This window comes from Microcaecilia unicolor, chromosome 4, assembly GCF_901765095.1.
Source record: "Microcaecilia unicolor chromosome 4, aMicUni1.1, whole genome shotgun sequence".
Classification (NCBI taxonomy): Eukaryota; Metazoa; Chordata; class Amphibia; order Gymnophiona; family Siphonopidae; genus Microcaecilia; species Microcaecilia unicolor.
In genome coordinates, this window is record NC_044034.1 from 11,416,858 (window position 1) to 11,437,706 (window position 20,849).

The 20,849-nt window shown below is 45.7% G+C and overlaps 2 protein-coding genes across 5 annotated transcripts in view; one reads left to right on the forward strand and one right to left on the reverse strand.

Annotated features, from left to right (window-relative positions):
- Window positions 1–12,333, reverse strand: part of LOC115468283 (E3 ubiquitin-protein ligase TRIM39-like) — a 572,298-nt gene extending 559,965 nt beyond the window's left edge. The window contains exons 1-2 of the mRNA XM_030199882.1: window positions 11,844–12,333; window positions 9,475–9,570 (exon numbers count right to left, since the gene is read on the reverse strand). Of these exons, the coding sequence (XP_030055742.1) occupies window positions 9,475–9,570; window positions 11,844–12,257 (510 nt within the window). The 5' untranslated portion in view covers window positions 12,258–12,333. The remainder of the gene's footprint in view (window positions 1–9,474; window positions 9,571–11,843) is intronic.
- LOC115468286 (E3 ubiquitin-protein ligase TRIM39-like) overlaps window positions 1–20,849 on the forward strand; it is an 875,973-nt gene that overhangs the window by 742,764 nt on the left and 112,360 nt on the right. The window lies entirely within an intron of this gene.

The window sequence follows — 20,849 nt, forward strand, 5'->3', positions numbered from 1 at the left end:
AGTGCTCTTACAGAGTTTTAAATACATTTCATTACCATCTAAAAAGGAAACACTAAATAAATCATACAATATACTATATAAACTAAAACACGCTTTTATATTAGGCTAATATCCTTAATACTGTAGCAAGTTTTAAATTATTGAAAAACTCAAAAACACTAAGATGGAGTCAGCAGTCCAGCAGCGAGAGGGGTGCTATCCAGTCTTTTGCATTGAGTGTCACATGTATGATTATCTCCCAGTTGGTGAGATGTCATATGTTTGCGCCCGATGTAAAGAGCTCCTAGCTCTTAGAGAACGTGTCCGTTCTCTTGAGGCTAGAGTAGCAGACTTGGTGGAGCTGAGGGAGACAGAGAGGTACATAGAGGAGACCCACAGGGATGTTGTAGAGAAGTCCCACCTCCAGTCTGGTAGCCCTTATGCTACCTTGGAGGAGGGAGGTCTCCTAGAAGGAGAGCATCAACCTGGTGAAGTAGGAAGTACTCCTGTAGTCAGGACCTGCCCACCAGGAGATGTACTATCCTCTCGCACCAAGGATATGTCTCCAAATGCTGCCTGGGAGGGAAAGGTTAGGACAGCTGTTGCAGTTGGTGATTCATAAGTACAGAACTTCATAAGCTTCAGAACTTAGTACAAGAACAGTGCTGGGCAGACTTCTACGTTCTGTGCCCTGGGAAAGGCAAGGACAAATCAAACTCGGGTATACATATAAAGTATCACATACCATGTAAAATGAGTTTATCTTGTTGGGCAGACTGGATGGACCGTACAGGTCTTTATCTGCCGTCATTTACTATGTCACTATGTCACTACATAAGTAATGCCACACTGGGAAAAGACCAAGGGTCCATCGAGCCCAGCATCCTGTCCACGACAGCGGCCAATCCAGGCCAAGGGCACCTGGCAAGCTTCCCAAACGCACAAACATTCTATACATGTTATTCCCGGAATTGTGGATTTTTCCTAAGTCCACTTAGTAGCGGCTTATGGACTTGTCCTTTAGGAAACCATCTAACCCCTTTTTAAACTCTGCCAAGCTAACCGCCTTCACCACGTTCTCCGGCAATGAATTCCAGAGTTTAATTACACGTTGGGTGAAGAAAACTTTTCTTCGATTTGTTTTAAATTTACTACACTGTAGTTTCATCGCATGCCCCCTAGTCCTAGTATTTTTGGAAAGTGTGAACAGACGTTTCACATCCACCTGTTCCACTCCACTCATTATTTTATATACCTCTATCAAGTCTCCCCTCAGCCGTCTCTTCTCCAAGCTGAAAAGCCCTAGCCTCCTTAGTCTTTCTTCATAGGGAAGTAGTCCCATCCCCGCTATCATTTTAGTCACCCTTCGCTGCACCTTTTCCAATTCCACTATATCTTTCTTGAGGTGCGGCGATCAGAATTGAACACAATACTCAAGGTGCGGTCGCACCATGGAGCGATACAACGGCATTATAACATCCTCACACCTGTTTTCCATACCTTTCCTAATAATACCCAACATTCTATTCGCTTTCCGAGCCGCAGCAGCACACTGAGCAGAAGGTTTCAGCGTATTATCAACGACGACACCCAGATCCCTTTCTTGGTCCGTAACTCCTAACGCGGAACCTTGCATGACGTAGCTATAATTTGTGTTCTTTTTTCCCACATGCATCACCTTGCATTTGCTTACATTAAACATCAACTGCCATTTAGCCGCCCAGTCTCCCAGTCTCGTAAGGTCCTTCTGTAATTGTTCACAATCCTGTCGCGAGTTAACGACTTTGAATAACTTTGTGTCATCAGCAAATTTAATTACCTCGCTAGTTACTCCCATCTCTAAATCATTTATAAATATATTAAAAAGCAGCGCTCCTAGCACAGACCCCTGAGGAACCCCACTAACTACCCTTCTCCATTCTGAATGCTGCCCATTTAACCCCACTCTCTGTTTCCTATCCTTCAACCAGTTTTTAATCCACAATAGGACTTTTCCTCCTATCCCATGACCCTCCAATTTCCTCTGTAGCCTTTCATGAGGTACCTTGTCAAACGCCTTTTGAAAATCCAGATATACAATATCAACCGGCTCCCCTTTGTCCACATGTTTGTTTACTCCTTCAAAAAATTGAATTAAATTGGTCAGGCAAGATTTCCCCACACAAAAGGTGTGCTGACTCGGTCTCAGTAATCCATGTCCTCGGATGTGCTCTGTAATTTTGTTTTTAATAATAGCCTCTACCATTTTCCCCGGCACCGACATTAGACTCACCGGTCTATAATTTCCCGGATCTTCCCTGGAACCTTTTTTAAAAATGGGCGTTACATTGGCCACCCTCCAATCTTCCGGTACCACGCTCGATTTTAAGGATAAATTGCATATCACTAGCAGTACTCTAGGATGAATACCATCCGGTCCAGGAGATTTGCTACTCTTCAGTTTGCCAAACTGCCCCATTATGTCCTCCAGGTTTACCGTGAAGTCAGTAAGTTTCTCCGACTCGTCCGCTTGAAATATCATTTCCGACACCGGTATCCCACCCAAATCTTCCTCGGTAAAGACCGAAGCGAAGAATTCATTCAATCTCTCCGCTACATCTTTGTCTTCCTTGATCACCCCTTTTACCCCTCGGTCATCCAGCGGCCCAACCAATTCTTTTGCTGGCTTCCTGCTTTTAATATACCGAAAGAAATTTTTACTATGCTTTTTTGCCTCTAATGCTATCTTCGATCATTAGGCATAAGGATAGGTGAGGATCGCCTGGTGACTTGCCTGCTTGGTGCGAAGGTGGCGGACCTCACGCGTCACCTACATAAGATTTTAGATAGTGCTGGAGAGGAGTTGGCTGTCTTGGTACATGTGGGTACCAATGACATAGGAAAATGTGGGAGAGAGGTTCTGGAAGCCAAATTTAGGCTCTTAGGTAGAAAGCTCAAATCCAGATCTTCTAGGATAGCATTTTCTGAAATGCTACCTGTTCCACGCGCAGGGCCCAAGAGATAGGCAGAGCTCCGGAGTCTCAATGCGTGGATGAGACGATGGTGCAGGGAGGAGGGTTTTAGATTTGTTAGGAACTGGGCAACATTCTGGGGAAGGGGGAGCCTATTCTGAAAGGATGGGCTCCACCTTAACCCGGGTGGGACCAGGCTGCTGGCATCAGCATTTAAAAAGGAGATAGAGACAGTTGCTCCAAAGCGCATGGTTTGGGATAAGGTATCTTTTCAAAGATATCACCAAAACAGGGAAGATAGGGTATCCTGATAGTGAGGTTGCAAAAGCGACCATAGTAGCTCATGTGCCCCTAAATAAAAATAAAAATCAGACAAAAGATTGCAAATTAAGACTATCAAGTACTAAGCATGATGTAAACAGGAGCAACAAACACAGTTTGAAATGTCTATATGTGAATGCCAGGAGCCTAAGAAATAAGATGGGAGAGTTAGAATATATTGTACTAAATGAAAAATTAGATATAATAGGCATCTCTGACACCTGGTGGAAGGAGGATAACTAGTGGGACACTGTCATACCGGGGTACAAATTATATCGTAGTGATAGGGTGGATTGAATTGGTGGAGGGGTAGCATTGTATATTAACGAGAGCCTTGAATCAAACAGATTGAAAATTCTGCAGGAAACAAAACACATGATAGAATCCCTATGATTGAAATTCTATGTGTAAAGGGGAAAAGGATAGTGATAGGAGTGTACTACCGTCCCCCTGGCCAGGATGAACAGATGGATGTAGAAATGTTAAAGGAAATTAGGGACACAAAGAAACTGGGCAACACAATAATAATGGGTGATTTCAATTATCCCGATATTGACTGGGTAAATGTAACATTGGGACACTCTAGGGAGGTAAAATTCCTTGATGAAATCAAGGACAGCTTTATGGAGCAGCTGGGACAGGAGCCGACGAGAGAAGGAAAAATTCTAGACCTAGTCCTTAGTGGAGCGCATGATCTGGTGGGGGAGGTAATGGTGCTGGGGCTGCTTGATAACAGTGAGTTGGGAAGGCGGTAGAACGAGAGGGCATGAAATGAGATTGAAGGGGGGCAGACTCAAGAAGAATGTCAGGAAGTATTTTTTCACGGAGAGGGTGGTGGATACTTGGAATGCCCTCCCGTGGGAGGTGGTGGAGATGAAAACGGTAACGGAATTCAAACATGCGTGGGATAAACATAAAGGAATCCTGTGCAGAAGGAAGGGATCATCAGGAGCTTAGCCTAGAATGGGTGGCAGAGCTGGTGGTTGGGAGGTGGGGCTAGTGCTGGGCAGACTTATATGGTCTGTGCTGGGGCTGGTGGTTGGGAGGCGGGACTAGTGCTGGGCAGACTTATACAGTCTGTGCCAGAGCCGGTGGTGGGAGGCAGGGATAGTGCTGGACAGACTTATACGGTCTGTGCCAGAGCTGGTGGTGGGAGGCGGGACTGGTAGTTGGGAGGCGGGGATAGTGCTGGGCAGACTTATAGGGTCTGTGCCAGAGCTGGTGGTTGGGAGGCGGGGATAGGGCTGGCCAGACTTATACGGTCTGTGCACTGAAGAGGACAGTACAAATAAAAAAGTAGCACATATGAATTTATCTTCTTGGGCAGACTGGATGGACCGTGCAGGTCTTTTTCTGCCGTCATCTACTATGTTTACTATGTATATGATCGGATTTGATATTAGCTTTCAAGTAAGTATACATGGAGGGGCATAATTGAACGGAAACGCCTATCTCCATGGGCGTTTATCTCCGAGAACGGGTCCGTGAAGGGGAGGGCCGAACCGTATTTTTGAAAAAATGGACGTTTTTGAGCTGAGTCTCTTTCAATTGAAAGGAAGCTGTGGAACGAGGAAGCAGAGAATGAAGGTGAAAAGGGAAGTAACCCGAGGAAATACTTCTTCACGGAAGGAGCAGTGAATTTGTAAAATGGCCTCCCAATGGAAGTGGTGGCAAGGAAAACAGTATCAGAATTCAAGAAATCTTGGGAAAAGTCCATTGATTGTTATTAAATTTTGGTTTTTTTGCCAGGTTCTTGGGGCCTGGATTGACCACTGTCGGAGACAGAATGCTGGGCTTGATGGACCTTTGGTCTTTTCCCAGCGTGGCGGTGCTTATGTGCTTAGGTACGAAGGATCTCTAGGAGAGAGGAAGGGATAGTAGACATCTGCCTTCATTTTCCTATATTTCTCTGAAATATCTAGAGGGGCATAATCGAACGGAAACTCCTATCTCCATGGGCGTTTATCTCCGAGAACGGGTCCGTGAAAGGGAGGGCCAAAGCGTATTTTAAAAAAAATGGACGTTTTTGAGCTGGGCGTTTGTTTTTTTTAGCGATAATGGAAACTAAAAACGCTCAGCTCAAAAACGTCCTAATACGAGCCATTTGGTCGTGGGAGGGGCCAGGATTCGTAGTACACTGGCCCCCCTGATATGCCAGGACACCAACTGGACACCCTAGGTCAGTGCGGTGGACTTCAGAAAAAGCTCCCACATGCATAGCTCCCTTACCACGAGTGCTCAGCACCCAACCCCCCTCCCCCAAAACCCACTACGCACAAATGTACAACACTACCATAGCTCTTAGGGGTGAAGGGGGCACCTACATGTGGGTACAGTGGGTTTTGGAGGCCTCCCATTTACCAGCACAAGTGTTACAGGTAGGAGGGGGTAGGCCTGGGTCCACCTGCCTGAAGTGCACTGCAGTACCCACTAAAAGTGCTCCAGGGACCTGCATACACGCAGGCCTCTAGGACTGGTTGCTGCTGTATAACATTGGCACACCAGTTGACACCTGAAGACTAATCTCTCCAAAAACGTCCTTTATTGCAATAAGCACGCTTACTCACAGTTAACTGCAGATCAGAGGTTGTGCCCCACTGGCAATGAGTCTCCCTGGTACTGAGATTAGCAGTAGGTCAGAGCTGGCAGAATGCTGTACAATGCCCTCTTTTAGCCAAGGTAAGAACTAAGTTCTGTAACGTGGCTAACACATGGAAGGGATCTAAAACTGGCTTACAAAAATGGCCACTACCTCATGGACTACCGGAAACAAAACTGGACACACTCTGAGCCAGTAAGCAGGGGGAAAAGCACCATGGGAGAAGAGCCTACCAACTACCAACATCGTGAGACTGTAACACAAGCTATTGAAATCACGGAGCCCAATACCCTACACCCACCACAATGCAATGCTGATGTGACCCTGTAGTGCACCCGAGAGCCACATCTGACCCAGGGAAAGGCTGTCAGAGGATAGAACACATTCTGCTGTCATGGAGGTGGGTACGGCATTTGAGGCTGGCATAGAGGCTGGAAAAATGTTTTTAAAGTGCGGTTTTTTTTTGTGGGAGGGGGTTAGTGACCACTGGGGGAGTCAGAGGAGGTCAACCTTGAGTCCCTCCAGTTGTCATCTGGGCAGTTGGGGCACTTTTTTGGGACTTGTTCGTGAAAAAAAAAGAGTAAAAAAAAAGTGACCCAAAATCATGGTAAAAACGCCTTTTTTTTCCGATTATCAGCTAAAGATGCCCATCTCTCCTCGGCTGATAACCACGCCCCAGTCCTGCCTCCACCACGCCTCCAACACACCCCCGTCAACTTTATTCGTTTCCACAATGGAGTGCAGTTGGAAACGCCCAAAATCGGCTTTCGATTATACCAATTTGGGCGCCCTTGCGAGAAAAACGCCCATCTCCCGATTTGGGTCGAAATATAGGCGTTTTTCTCTTTCGAAAATAAGCAGGATGGGAAATCAAATACGTTAGCGTTTAACTTTAAAAAAGGAGACTAAGATAAAATGAGAAGAACGGTGAAAAGAAAACTTAGAGGAGCGACTGCGAGGGTCAAAAATATACATCAGGTGTGGATGCTGTTCAAAAACACCATCTTGGAAGTCCAGGCCAAATATATTCCGCGTATTAAAAAAGGAGGACGGAAGACCAAACGACAGCTGGCGTGGTTAACAAGTGAGGTGAAGGAAGCTATTAGAGCTAAAACAAAATCCTTCAGAAAATGGAAGATGGAACCGACTAAAAATAATAAGAAACGGCATAAGGAATGTCAAGTCAAATGCAAAGCGCTGATAAGAGGGAGTTTGAAAAAAAGATTGCGTTGGAGGCAAAAACGCCTAGAAAAAATATTTTAGGTATATTAAAAGCAGGAAGCCGGCAAAAGAATCAGTTGGACAGCTAGATGACCGAGGAGTAAAAGGGGCAATCAGGGAAGACAAAGCCGTAGCGGAGAGATTAAATGAATTCTTTGCTTCGGTCTTCACCGAGGAAGATTTGGGTGGGATACCGGTGCCGGAAATGGTATTTGATGCTGACAAGTCGGAAAAACTTAATGAATTCTCTGTAAACCTGGAGGATGTAATGGGGCAGTTCTACAAACTGAAGAGTAGCAAATCTTCTGGACCGGATGGTATTCATCCCAGAGTACTGATAGAACTGAAAAATGAGCTTGCGGAGCTATTGTTAGAAATATGTAATTTATCCTTAAAATCGAGCGTGGTACCGGAAGATTGGAGGGTGGCCAATGTAACGCCGATTTTTAAAAAAGGCTCCAGACGAGATCCGGGAAATTATAGACCGGTGAGTCTGACGTTGGTGCCGGGCAAAATGGTAGAGACTATTATTAAGAACAAAATTACAGAGCATATTCAAAAGCATGGATTAATGAGACAAAGTCAATATGGATTTAGTGAAGGGAAATCTTGCCTCACCAATCTACTACATTTCTTTGAAGGGGTGAACAAACATGCGGATAAAGGGGAGCCGGTTGATATTGTGTATCTGGATTTTCAAAAGGCGTTTGACAAAGTACCTCATGAAAGACTCCAGAGGAAACTGGAGAGCCATGGGATAGGAGGTAGTGTTCTATTGTGGATTAAAAACTGGTTAAAAGATAGAAAACAGAGAGTAGGGTTAAATGGTCAGTATTCTCAATGGAGAAGGGTAGTTAATGGGGTTCCCCAGGAGTCTGTGCTGGGACTGCTGCTTTTTAACATATTTATAAATGACCTAGAGATGGGAGTAACTAGTGAGGTAATTAAATTTGCTGCTGACACAAAGTTATTCAAAGTCGTTAAATCGCGGGAGGATTGTGAAAAATTACAAGAGAACCTTACGAGTCTGGGAGACTGGGCGTCTAAATTGCAGATGATGTTTAATGTGAGCAAGTGCAAAGTGATGCATGTGGGAAAGAGGAACCCGAATTATAGCTACATCATGCAAGGTTCCACGTTAGGAGTCACTGGCCAAGAAATGGATCTAGGTGTTGTCGTTGATGATACGTTGAAACCTTCACTGAGCTGCTGCGGCTATGAAAGCAAATAGAATGTTAGGTATTATTAGGAAAGGAGTGGAAAACAAAAATGAGGATGTTATAATGCCTTTGTTTCACTCCATGGTGCGACTGCACCTCGAACATTGTGTTCAATTCTGGTCGCCGCATCTCAAAAAAGATATAGTGGAATTAGAAAAGGTGCAGAGAAGGGAAACGAAAATGATAAAGGGGATGGGACGACTTCCCTATAAGGAAAGGCTAAAGTGGCTAGGGCTTTTCAGCTTGGAGAAAAGGCAGCTGAGGGGAGATATGATAGAGGTCTATAAAATAATGAGTGGAGTTGAACGGGTAGATGTGAAACATCTGTTCACGCTTTCTAAAAATACTAGGACTAGGAGGCATGCGATGAAGCTACAATGTAGTAAATTTAAAACGAATCGGAGAAAATTTTTCTTCACTCAACGTGTAATTAAACTCTGGAATTCGTTGCCAGAGAATGTGGTAAAGGTGGTTAGCTTAGCAGAGTTTAAAAAAGGTTTGGACGGCTTCCTAAAGGAAAAGTCCATAGACTGTTATTAAATGAACTTGGGGAAAATCCACTATTTCTGAGATAAGCATTATAAAATGTTTTGTACATTTTTGGGACCTTGCCAGGTATTTGTGACCTGGATTGGCCACTGTTGGAAACAGGATGCTGGGCTCGATGGACCCTTGGTCTTTCCCAGTATGGCAATACTTATGTACTTATGTAATTAAGATCTGAATACTGACTGTATAATACCTTGTTGCCAATGTTTTCCCCAGTATGCCTAGAACTTACTACTTTCTCTTCTGCAGGCTGCTGCCTACCTCTCGCTCTGCTTCCCCACACCAGAGACCCTTTCCGGCACGTGCAGAAACCCACAGCCATGCTATTGCTCCAATTCCTGCCACCTAAACAGGTCCTGGTGCACTTAGCCCTGCAGCCATCCTTCCTGGCACCACAACAGCCCCAGAGACCCCCACCCTAACTGCTGGACTGCCTCAAGACTGAGCCCGATGCTCCTTTCCCACTTTGCTGCCTACACCACATTACCTCTCTGCAATAAGGAACCAATACTATAAGTAATGAGGTAGATTGAATTCTATTATTCTGTTATTCAGGTGATTCAGGGGACTGATGTAATGAGAGGAACAAAAACCGTGCAGAAACTGGATCAGAAAGAGACACACAGACACCCACCCTCAGATCTGCAGCTTTCTTCCCTTCAGCACATTTAAACTTCAGAAGACGTTTCAGATTCTTTCTCAGAGGCTTCAGGTGCATTTTAAGTTTTGCCTGTGAAAATTAAACATCATTCATTAGCATGTGATTATTTTTATAACCACAATTTCAGACTTGATGATAAACGTTAGCTGCTCCTTTCACTTTAAATCATTTCTTTGAGATAACTGAATTCTGAGGGGTCGATATTCAAAGTGATATAACCAGGTTTCTGCCTTGTTAAATTGTGCTGAACTGGCCATGAGCCAATATTCAGCAGCCCTTAATCGGACTTTGCTCCTGGATTTTGGCAGAGACCTCCACAGCTGTGTCCAGGCAGAGGAGGGGTGATTCGGGACCAGAGTCAGGGTGGAACTGGGAGATATGTGGGCACCAGTAATATTCAGTTCCAGTGGCACATATGCAGTGGAGGAGTAACATAGTGGTTAGTGCAGCAGACTTTGATTCTGGGGAACTTGGTTTGATGCCCACTGCAGCTCCTTCTGACTCTGGGGAAGTCACTTAGCCCCCCATTGCCCCAGTTAAAAATAAGTACCTGTATATACTATGTAAACCACTTTGAATGTAGTTGCAAAAACCTCAGAAAGGCGGTATATCAAGTCCCATTTCCCTTATGACATCACAATATCAGAAGTGAGCCAAGTATCAGACGATCAAGCCACTGTGACATCACTGATGAGGTTGGCTCTTATTGGTGGAATGAGTGGAGGAGTAGCCTAGTGGTTAGTGCAGTGGACTTTGATCCTGGGGAACTGTATAGGGCAATCAAGCCATTGTGACATCACTGATGAGGTTGGCTCTTATTGGTGGAATGAGTGGGGGAGTAGCCTAGTGGTTAGTGCAGTGGACTTTGATCCTGGGGAACTTGGTTTGATGCCCACTGCAGCTCCTTGTGACTCTGGTGAAGTCACTTAACTCTCCATTGCCCCAGGTACAAATAAGTACATGTATATACTATGTAAACCACTTTGAACATAGTTGTAAAAGGCACAGAAAGGTGGTATATCAAGTCCCATTCCCCTTCCCCCTAGTAACAAAGGTAAACTGCACAATGGGGCAGAGTCAGGGTGGAACTGGGCGATATGTGGGCACCAGTAATATTCAGTTCCAGTGCCCTTATTACCTAACCAGGTAAACTGCACCACACTACTACTACTACTTAACATTTCTAGAGCGCTACAAGGGTTATGCAGCGCTGTACAGATTAAGAAAAGGGCAGTCCCTGCTCCAAGGAGCTTACAATCTAATGGGCGAAATGTCAAGTTGGGGCAGTCTAGATTTCTTGAATAGAGGTATAGTGGTTAGGTGCCGAAGGCGACATTGAAGAGGTGGGCTTTTAGCAAGGCTTTGAAGATGGGCAGGGAGGGGGCCTGGCGTATGGACTCATGGAGTTTGTTCCAGGCATGGGGTGAGGCGAGGCAGAAAGGGCGGAGCCTGGAGTTGGCGGTGGTGGAGAAGGGTACCGACAGGAGGGATTTATCTTGAGAGCGGAGGTTACGGGTAGGAATGTAAGGGGAGATGAGGGTAGAGAGGTAGGGAGGGGCTGTAGATCGAGTACATTTGTAGGTTAGAAGCAGAAGCTTGAACTGTATGCGGTACCTGATCGGAAGCCAGTGAAGTGACTTGAGGAGAGGGGTGATATGGGTGTACCGGTTCAGGCGGAAGATAAGACGTGCAGCAGAGTTTTGAACAGATTGAAGGGGGGATAGATGGCAAAGTGGGAGGCCAGTGAGGAGTAGGTTGCAGTAGTCAAGGCGAGAGGTAATGAGAGCATGGATGAGAGTTCGGGTGGTGTGCCCAGAGAGGAAAGGGCGAATTTTGCTGATGTTATAGAGGAAGAAGCGACAGGTCTTGGCTATCTGCTGGATATGCGCAGAGAAAGAGAGGGAGGAGTCAAAGATGACCCCAAGGTTGCGGGCGGATTAGACGGGGACAATGGGGGTGTTATCGACAGAGATGGAGAGTGGAGGGAGAGGACAAGTGGGTTTGGGAGGGAAGACAATAAGCTCGGTCTTGGCCATGTTCAGTTTCAAGTTTACCTAACCAGGTAAACTGCACCACACACAAGGTGCCATAACGTTGCCTGTTTAGGTACTCAGGTACAGCATGGAGTATTGGCAATACCTGTATTAAATCTTCAGGGACCACAACTCACAAGCTGAGTATTGACCCCTGAATGTTTATGGAAGATGCCCAAATAAACAGCAACCAGGGTTCAAGTTTTGATGATTGATCTTATTGCTCACGTTTCAAACTCTGCTAATTCAACTCCTAGTTTTATGAGATTTAAAATGTACATTTTCAGTAATTTCATTAAATACACCCACCTTGTATTCTTGCGCAGCCTCCTCTATAGGGATCACGGTGTGAGATTTGTGATCTCTGGACTCTCTACAAATAATGCAGATAAGTTTCTGATCCTCTTCACAAAACAGCTTAAGCTTCTCTTCATGCTTCTCACATCGATTTCCCTCTTTTGGTCTCACTGAAGTCTGACTGAGATTTTTCACCATTTCTGTCATATTTGCCAGCTGCCTGTTAGGTCTGAGGTTTGCCTGCAGAGACATTGCCCTGCACTGGGGACAGGGGAAGTCTGTGTCTCCCCCCTTCCAGGTCTGAGTGATACAGGAGCGACAGAAGTTGTGTCCACAGTCTGTCATCACCGGATCTGTAAAATAATCCAGACAGATAGAACAAGAAGCTTCATCCTGCAGACTCTCAGCTGGGGTTGTAGCAGCCATGATTCTTACAGGAAGTGAGAGCAAGAATTCAGTTCCTGTTTCACATTGTAACTTGTAGTGAGTTTGAAGATAAGGAAGTGTCTCTCTGATGTAGTACTTTTGTCAGGGACTATGTGTAATTTGAAGACATCAGGGCTCTGTGCCCTCCTTCCTGTCTCTAAAGTTGCTAATGCGTTACAAGAGAAGCTGAGTGGAGTACAGCTGAGGGATTTTAAGCCTTGCAGGCCCCATAGAAGTTACCTCCAAAAGTGCAATGAATCCCCGACTAACGGAGCTAAAACTCTTATCTACCTGATATTGGTAAGTGGCATCTGAGCCACTCTAAGCTGTGGGACGAACTGAAATCGGATTGGCTCCCAGCATTGAATATTCGGGTCTCAACTGTTATGCGGAAGATAACCGTTTCTGACTGATATTCAGACCGGCACCCAGTTAACTTCACCTTATTAAGGGCCCTTTTACTAAGGCGTGCTAACGGATTTAGTGTGCACTAAAATTAGGAATATAATGGGCTTTTAGTGCACACTCATTTTTAGCAAGCACTAAATCCACTAGTGTAATAAAATGGGACCCTAAGTTAGGGTAGCCTTGTTGCTGTGCTAACTTTATGCGGTTACTTAGCCACGTCCCGCCCTTACCCTATCCGGTTAGAGGAAGACTGATTAACCGAGAGATTGAGTAGCACTAATCAGTTAACCCTCTCCTTGCCATTTAAATCACTTTGAATTGGGCCCAATATTAATATTACTCTGGGCTTAAAGGATTGTATGTGGACATACGAGTATTGACCAGGAAACATCTGTGGAACTATGAAGAGTGACAAACAGAAAATTAAAAAGAAAATAGCTTTTATTTATTTTATTTCACTGCTTTATATACTGCAAATGATCTCTGAGGTGATTATGGGGTTTACAATTTCTATTGCAGGTACTTTGCACTGTCCCTAGTGGGCTGACAGTCTAAGTTATATATTGTACCTGGGGCAACAGAGCTGCAGAGGGAATTGAACCCAGTTCCCCAGGATCTGAACCCACTGCTGACCCTCAGTATTTATGACAGATCATAAAAACAGGTTACGTAGAAGTACAATGAGTCCCTGCCCTACTGAGCTTACAGTCTCACTTAATATACCTCATGATTATTGATTCCCCCGAGGATAGAGCTGTAGATTTTCATATTATTCACTATGGGGTCCTTTTACTAAGGTGCACCAAAAAATGGCCTGCGCTGGTGTAGACGCGCGTAGAAAATGACATTACAGCCTGGGGTCACACGGTAGCTGGGCAGTAATTCAAAACTGATGCACGCAGGACACGCGTATGCGCCTATGCGGCGTAGTACAAGGGCCCCTATATCTTCACAATATCTTCTACCATCTGTCGCTTTCACTATGTCTTTGAAAACCCTCTTTACATTTATAGGCTCTAATTCCATTTCTGCCACTCTCACTGTGCCATTGAGATCTCTCCTCGCATTCATGAGCTCTAATCCCATCTCTGTCACTCTGTGCCATTGAGATCTCTCCTTGCATTCAAGAGCTCTAATCCCATCTCTGACGCTCTCACTGTGTCATTGAGATCTCTCCTCGCATTCATGAGCTCTAATCCCATCTCTGTCACTCTGTGCCATTGAGATCTCTCCTTGCATTCAAGAGCTCTAATCCCATCTCTGACGCTCTCACTGTGTCATTGAGATCTCTCCTCGCATTCATGAGCTCTAATCCCATCTCTGTCACTCTGTGCCATTGAGATCTCTCCTTGCATTCAAGAGCTCTAATCCCATCTCTGACGCTCTCACTGTGTCATTGAGATCTCTCCTCACATTCATGAGCTCTAATCCCATCTCTGTCACTCTGTGCCATTGAGATCTCTCCTTGCATTCAAGAGCTCTAATCCCATCTCTGCCACTCTCACTGTGCCACTGAGATCTCTACTTGCATTCATGAGCTCTAATCCCATCTCTGTCATTCTCACTGTGTCATTGACATCTCTCCTCACATTCATGAGCTCTAATCCCATCTCTGTCACTCTCACCGTGCCATTGAGATCTCTCCTTGCATTCATGAACTCTAATCCCATCTCTGCCACTCTCACCGTGCCATTGAGATCTCTACTTGCATTCATGAGCTCTAATCCCATCTCTGCCACTCTCACTGTGCCACTGAGATCTCTACTTGCATTCATGAGCTCTAATCCCATCTCTGTCATTCTCACTGTGTCATTGACATCTCTCCTCACATTCATGAGCTCTAATCCCACCTCTGTCACTCTCACCGTGCCATTGAGATCTCTCCTTGCATTCATGAACTCTAATCCCATCTCTGCCACTCTCACCGTGCCATTGAGATCTCTACTTGCATTCATGAGCTCTAATCCCATCTCTGTCATTCTCACTGTGTCATTGACATCTCTCCTCACATTCATGAGCTCTAATCCCATCTCTGTCACTCTGTGCCATTGAGATCTCTCCTTGCATTCATGAACTCTAATCCCATCTCTGCCACTCTCACTGTGCCATTGAGATGTTCTTGCATTCATGAGCTCTAATCCCATCTCTGCCGCTCTCACTGTGCCATTGAGATGTTCTTGCATTTATGAGCTCTAATCCCATCTCTCTGCCACTCTCACTGTGCCATTGAGATCTCTACTTTCATTCATGAGCTCTAATCCCATCTCTCACTGTCCCATTGAGATGTTCTTGCATTCATGAGCTCTAATCCCATCTCTGCTGCTCTCACTGTGCCATTGAGATGTTCTTGCATTTATGAGCTCTAATCCCATCTCTCTGCCACTCTCACTGTGCCATTGAGATCTCTACTTTCATTCATGAGCTCTAATCCCATCTCTCACTGTCCCATTGAGATGTTCTTGCATTCATGAGCTCTAATCCCATCTCTGCTGCTCTCACTGTGCCATTGAGATGTTCTTGCATTTATGAGCTCTAATCCCATCTCTCTGCCACTCTCACCGTGCCATTGAGATCTCTACTTGCATTCATGAGCTCTAATCCCATCTCTCACTGTCCCATTGAGATGTTCTTGCATTCATAAACTCTAATCCCATCTCTGCCGCTCTCTGTAGCATTGAGATCTCTCCTTGCATTCATGAGCTCTAATCCCATCTCTGTCACTCTGTGTCATTGAGATCTCTCTTTGCATTCATGAGCTCTAATCCCATCTTTCACTGTGCTATTGAGATCTCTCCTCGCAATCATGAGCTCTAATCCCATCTCTGTCACTCTCACTGTGTCTCTGAGACCTCATAGTCATGAACTCTAGTCCCATCTCTGTCACGCTCACTGTTAAATTGAAACCTCACATCACATTCACAGGCTGTGATCCTATCTCTGTCCCTCATATCCTATATAATAATTTGCACCTCCAACGTTCTGAGGCTGCCTGGGTTCCTGGCATCTCCTGACGTCAGCCTGCGTCCAGTGTTCTATTCCCCCTCACTGCCCAACCCTCCCATCAGGAAGTAATGACAAGAGGCAGGCAGACAGACAGCAAAGGAACCCTGAGGTAACATCAGGGCCGCTGAGAGACTGGGCCGGGCCCCCACCCCCACCTCCCGAGGTTGCCGCCGCTCCCCCTCCCCCTGCCCCCCTCTGTCCGCCACCGGGCCAGGATCCCTGCATTGAAATCACAGCGCCTCTCACCTCCATGTGAAAGCGCTGCAGGCAGCGGCAGATCGCCTCCCTTCGAGCCTCCTTCCCTCCCTGTGTCCTGCCCTCCTCTGACATAATTTAGTCTTTATGCGAGGGTGGGACAGTGATAGGGAAGGGAACACTGGAGGCAAGCTAACATCAGGATGTTACGAACCCAGACAGTCAGAGAACCTTGAGGTACAAATTATTATATAGGTAATTTCATGTTTTAAACTCAGAAAGTTTTCTGGTTTCCACCTTTACAGGAAAGAAAGAAATCCTCAAACTTTAATATTTCTGTGGCAGTGATCGATTTGAACATGTTTAACACAAATCTGAAATATCTTCCACCTCTCACAATCCTGCCAGACACTTCAGATTAAGGGGTCCTTTTACTAATCAGCGGTAAAAAGTGGCCTGCGGTAGTGTAGGCGTGGGTTTTGGGCATATGCAGAATAATTTTTCAGCGCGCCTAGAAAAAAATACCTTTTTGAAATTTTTGCCAAAAATGGACGGCAAAATCAAAATTCCAGCGCATCCATTTTGGGTCTCAGACCTTACCACCAGCCATAGACCTAGCGGTAAAAATTTGGCCATCAGATGCCACTTGGTGTGCATCCGCTACGTGCATCCGAAAATAAAAAATATTTTTCAGACATGCGTAGTGGACTCACACCAAAAATGAAATTACTGCAAGCGCCATTTTGGTGCACGTTGTGCGTGCATAGACACTTACACGGCTTAGTAAAAGGGGTCCTCAGGAAATAAATCAGGAAAGCAGCTGGATTTTATGAAATCATAAGGAGGAGCAGCAGAGCTTCCCAGATTTATTTGTACATAAGACTCTGGTAACATAACTACAAATTGTCACGCAGAGAGAGAGAGACTCTGGGAATGTTAATCCTGAGCCCTGCTGTTTAATTCCAGGCTGGTACCTGGCGGATTCTCTGAGGATATTTAGAATTAGTCCCAAAGAAAGGTTGGAGTTTCCCTGTGAAGGAGTCAGTGAAGGTGAAGAGATGAGATTTATTATCTACATTATAAAACGAAACCTTTCCTGCCTCATAGTCCAGCAGAATCCCCACTGCCTGGAGGATCTCTCTCAGGGGGATCTTGGTCTCAGGGGAAGTGAGAGCCCAGAATTCCTTTTCATAGCACAGCTCCACAGTCCAGAATCCTTCCCCAGGTGACGGTTTGATCCGTCCCTTCCTCCTCACAGAGGCCCAGATGCATCAACCATACGTTAAAGAAAGCAAACGTTAAAATCCGAACCGAATTATAAACAACGAATAATGCTCAAAAAACACACCTCAGAAATGTTCGGTTCATTATTCCTAACTCGGATGCATGAAGGATTCGCTAATGTGGTGTACCGTAGTAGGAAGCGCACGCGCACAGATTCGTTCGGAAGCAAACAGTATCTACGTGGCTAATATGCGCCTGTGACGTCACAGGCGTGCGCCAACCACGGCGTGCAAAATCGCGTTGCTGTTCTTTTAAATCACTACTGGTGTGTACAGCGTGTACAGCCTGAAGCCCTAACCGTTGGTTTTCTGCTTGCAATTTTATATGTGAAAGTGCCGTTTGTTGTCATTGTTATATCGGTAGGTAAGACAGTCTCACGAGCGTTAAAATGTAATAATTTTTATAAAAATAAATATGTTTTCCTTGTTTTTCGCTTCTACAATTTTCCCTTTTCAGGGGTGTGTGGCGTGTTCGACGTTTTTTTTACCCTTTAGTCTTCATAACTGTTCATTGGTGAGTAACACTTGAGATGAGCTTGTGAGTGTGCCACACTTATTTTTCTAACATTTACCTGTTGATTAATGCTTCATTTCCAAGATGTTAAAATCTCCTCCTTTTAATTTGTCTGGAAGCAATGGCTGATAATGTGTTGTGGCGTCAGGAGGACGAGGAGACAGTTGCCAGTGAGGGCCAGATTTTCCATGACAAATGTAAGCGTGCTCCAAAATTTACGGATGAAGAGCTAGAAGTGTTGGCTCGCGGTGTGTGCGCCGAATTCTGACGACTTTTTAAACAGACCGGGGTGTCGACTGGACAAAAGAACAAAATATGGAGGAAGATTGTGGATGAGGTGAATGCTCTTGGTGTGCGGATGCGCTCTGTACAGCAGTGTAAGCACCGTTGGCACGACTTCAAGGGAATGGTTAAAAAAAAGGCACAGGCCAAATGGGAACATCAAAAGCGTACGGGGGGTGGACCTCCATGTACCGTCGAGCTGACACCCCTGGAGGAGGTTGTTATGGCCACCTTTGGTCGTGTGCAGGTGGTCGGACTGTCGGCTGGCGGCGACACCTCGGAAGAAGCCAATCCTGCTATGCAAGGTAAGTTGTGCTAGCACGAAGGGTGCTACAGTGTAAAAACTTTTGTTTTGGTGGGCTTGTGCAAATCACGTTTGTGCCTGCGTTTCTACTTTCTAGGTGGGCACCTGGAAGATTCCACATTGTCAGGTCCCACATCGGAGGACACAGAAGGTGGTGAGTACTGTGATGTGCCGGTGGGGTTTCAGGAGGGGACATTACTTCATAGCTATTGCCATACTGTGAAAGGTCCCTGTAGCAAGGCATACTGTTTCCATGCGTTTGTTCTTTTGTTCCCTGTTGTACAGCCTGTACGACCCCCTCAGCCCCTTCCTGTACTACCAGCGATGCTCTGCCATGTACAAGCCAGCCAACCTCTGCCCCTTCGTGGAGTACCACTGATGCTGTTCCACATAAGTACAGTATGTGTGCTGCTATTGTTGTTCAAAATGTTTTTATTTGTCGCAGTTATGGAACTGCAGGCTTTGTATCCCACCTCCGTGCAGTTATGGAACTGCAGACTCAAAGTGGCTTACAATGAATACATTTTGCGTTGCACCATCTTGCACAGCATGGTGATTAAAAGAGATTTGAGATGTTGGCAGAAGTTACATATTTGTTTGCATTTATTGGTGATCAGACTTACTTGGACAATTTTTATATACCACTATCATATCTCCACTCAGCCACACCACGTGTCTCCCGGCATCCAGTTCCCGGTTCTTCTACATGGTTGTCTGCAAGGACTGCGACACCATGTGAAACTCCGCTCGAGGAAGAAGACGCACCTGAGTACAGACGTTTTATTGTCTGTTGCATCAAGGTTGGACATCTGCGTTGTTTTTGAAAACCTTTCACTATTTATGTAATCGCCTTTCGATTGGATAGGTCTATGGTTGGGAACGCCGACACAAGGAGAGGGTGGAGATGAAAATGTGACACTTGACCTCTCTGGCGTCACAGCCCCCCCCCCCCCCCCCCCCGGGGTAGTGTCACCCCTCTATCTTCCACAATGCATTTTCCCATGGGCCGCCCTTTAAGAAACTGTATGGACGAATGGCAGGATCGGCACCACTTATGGGAGAAGCAGGGCAAGTGGAATGACGGTATGAGCGCACTGCTTGAAAACGTGGCTGGACGTGTCGAGCATTCCACAACAGCCATATGTGCACAGGTGAACAAAGATGTGGAGAAAACCAACGCCCTGTTAGAGCATACTAATGGCCATTTGATTGAACTGTGCAACCTGATGATAGCGTGTTCCCAGCAGCTACAGCAGATGTTTTTGGACCTCCGCCAGGAGACCAGGGGGAAGCAGCATGACCTGTTTGTGGATGACTATCCACCTTATAATTGAAAGAGCAAAACGCCTAGATTTCGACCCAAATCGGGAGATAGACGTTTATCTCACAAAAACAAATAAATCGGTATAACGGAAAGCCGATTTTGGACGTTTTCAACTGCACTCCATCGCGGAAGCGTACAAAGTTGACGGGGGCATGTCGGAGGCATGGCGAAGGTGGAACTGGGGCGTGGTTATCGGTCAAGGAGAGATGGGCGCCTTTCGCCGATAATGGAAAAAAAGTATGCGTTTGTAGCTAGAATTTAGGGCACTTTTCCTGGACCCTGTTTTTTCCACAAATAAGGCCCCAAAAAGTGCCCTAAATGACCAGATTACCCCCAGAGGGAATCGGGGATGACCTCCCCTGACTCCCCCAGTGATCACTAACCCCCTCCCACCACAAAAAAATGATGTTTCACAACTTTTTATTTTCACCCTCAAATGTCATACCCACCTCCCTGGCAGCAGTATGTAGGTCCCTGGAGCAGTTGTTAGGGGGTGCAGTGGACCCAGGCCCATCCCCCCCCTACCTGTTACAATTGTGCTGCTTAATGCTTAGTCATCCAACCCCCCCAAACCCACTGTACCCACATGTAGGTGCCCCCCTTCACCCCTTAGGGCTATAGTAATGGTGTAGACTTGTGGGTGGTGGGTTTTGAGGGGGATTTGGGGGGCTCAACACCCAAGGGAAGGGTGCTATGCACCTGGGAGCTCTTTTACCTTTTTTTTTGTTTTTGTAAAAGTGCCCCCTAGGGTGCCCGGTTGGTGTCCTGGCATGTGAGGGGGACCAGTGCACTACGAATCCTGGCCCCTCCCACGAACAAATGCCTTGGATTTATTCGTTTTTGAGCTGGGCGCTTTCATTTTCCATTATCACTGAATAACAAAAACGCCCAGCTCACAAATTGTCGAATAAAACATGGACGTCTATTTTTTTTCGAAAATACGGTTCGGTTCGCCCCTTCACGGACCCGTTCTCGGAGATAAACGCCCATGGAGATAGACATTTTTGTTCAATTATGCCCCTCCATGGCTGCAGTCCCCACGAAGGAAATGGTATATTCTTTTTGTGTTTTCTCTCCCTATATCAGGTGCATATCCCCCTAATCTATATCCCCTCTGTTTTCATGTGTTCATCTTCTGTGTTTTTAACTTTTCCCGTACATTATTATAGCCCGGACACCAGCCCAGCAGTGGACAAACAGCGATGCTCTCCCGAGTAAGTACAGTATGTAATGTGGTTCTTATGTCTAGGCTTCTCTTTTTGATCATCCAGATGTATGT